We start from the raw sequence: 437 nt of genomic DNA on the forward strand, positions 1-437 counted from the left end.
TTTTTCTTTTTTGAGCCTTACACCTTGATCTGCTCGAGGCTTACACCTCGCCTCACTAAGGTAAAACACTTGGGTTCCCAATTTAGCCTTTTTAATCGTTGATAAGGAGGAATACATTCTCTCAAATTATACTGATTGTGCATTTGTACCCAGTCTCATGTTACTTATTTTTCCACTTATTGCATGGATACATCACATCAAAAAAGTATGAGTTTCTGATAGTCTCATTAACTTATTATTGATAAATAATTAAGTTGGTTGCTATATAAGTTATTATCATTTTATAATTATCTTTTTATTCTTCAATTGAATGTAGAATAGTTCTAAATCTTTTTATTCTTCAAGTTGGTTGCTTTTCTTATTACTATTCTTACATACTTTTCATATTATTACCCTCATAAAGATCAGTTATCCTTACAGAGACATTTGGCTCAGAG

The 437-nt window shown here is 30.4% G+C and overlaps 1 protein-coding gene across 1 annotated transcript in view; it reads left to right on the forward strand.

Annotated features, from left to right (window-relative positions):
* LOC110019619 (RNA-binding protein 28) overlaps positions 1 to 437 on the forward strand; it is a gene marked incomplete at its 3' end in the record, with an annotated part of 44,983 nt that extends 44,546 nt beyond the window's left edge. The window contains exon 19 of the mRNA XM_020717361.1: positions 421 to 437. Within this exon, the coding sequence (XP_020573020.1) occupies positions 421 to 437 (17 nt within the window). The remainder of the gene's footprint in view (positions 1 to 420) is intronic.

This window comes from Phalaenopsis equestris, unplaced genomic scaffold, assembly GCF_001263595.1.
Source record: "Phalaenopsis equestris unplaced genomic scaffold, ASM126359v1 Scaffold000064, whole genome shotgun sequence".
In the NCBI taxonomy this organism is placed as follows: Eukaryota; Viridiplantae; Streptophyta; class Magnoliopsida; order Asparagales; family Orchidaceae; genus Phalaenopsis; species Phalaenopsis equestris.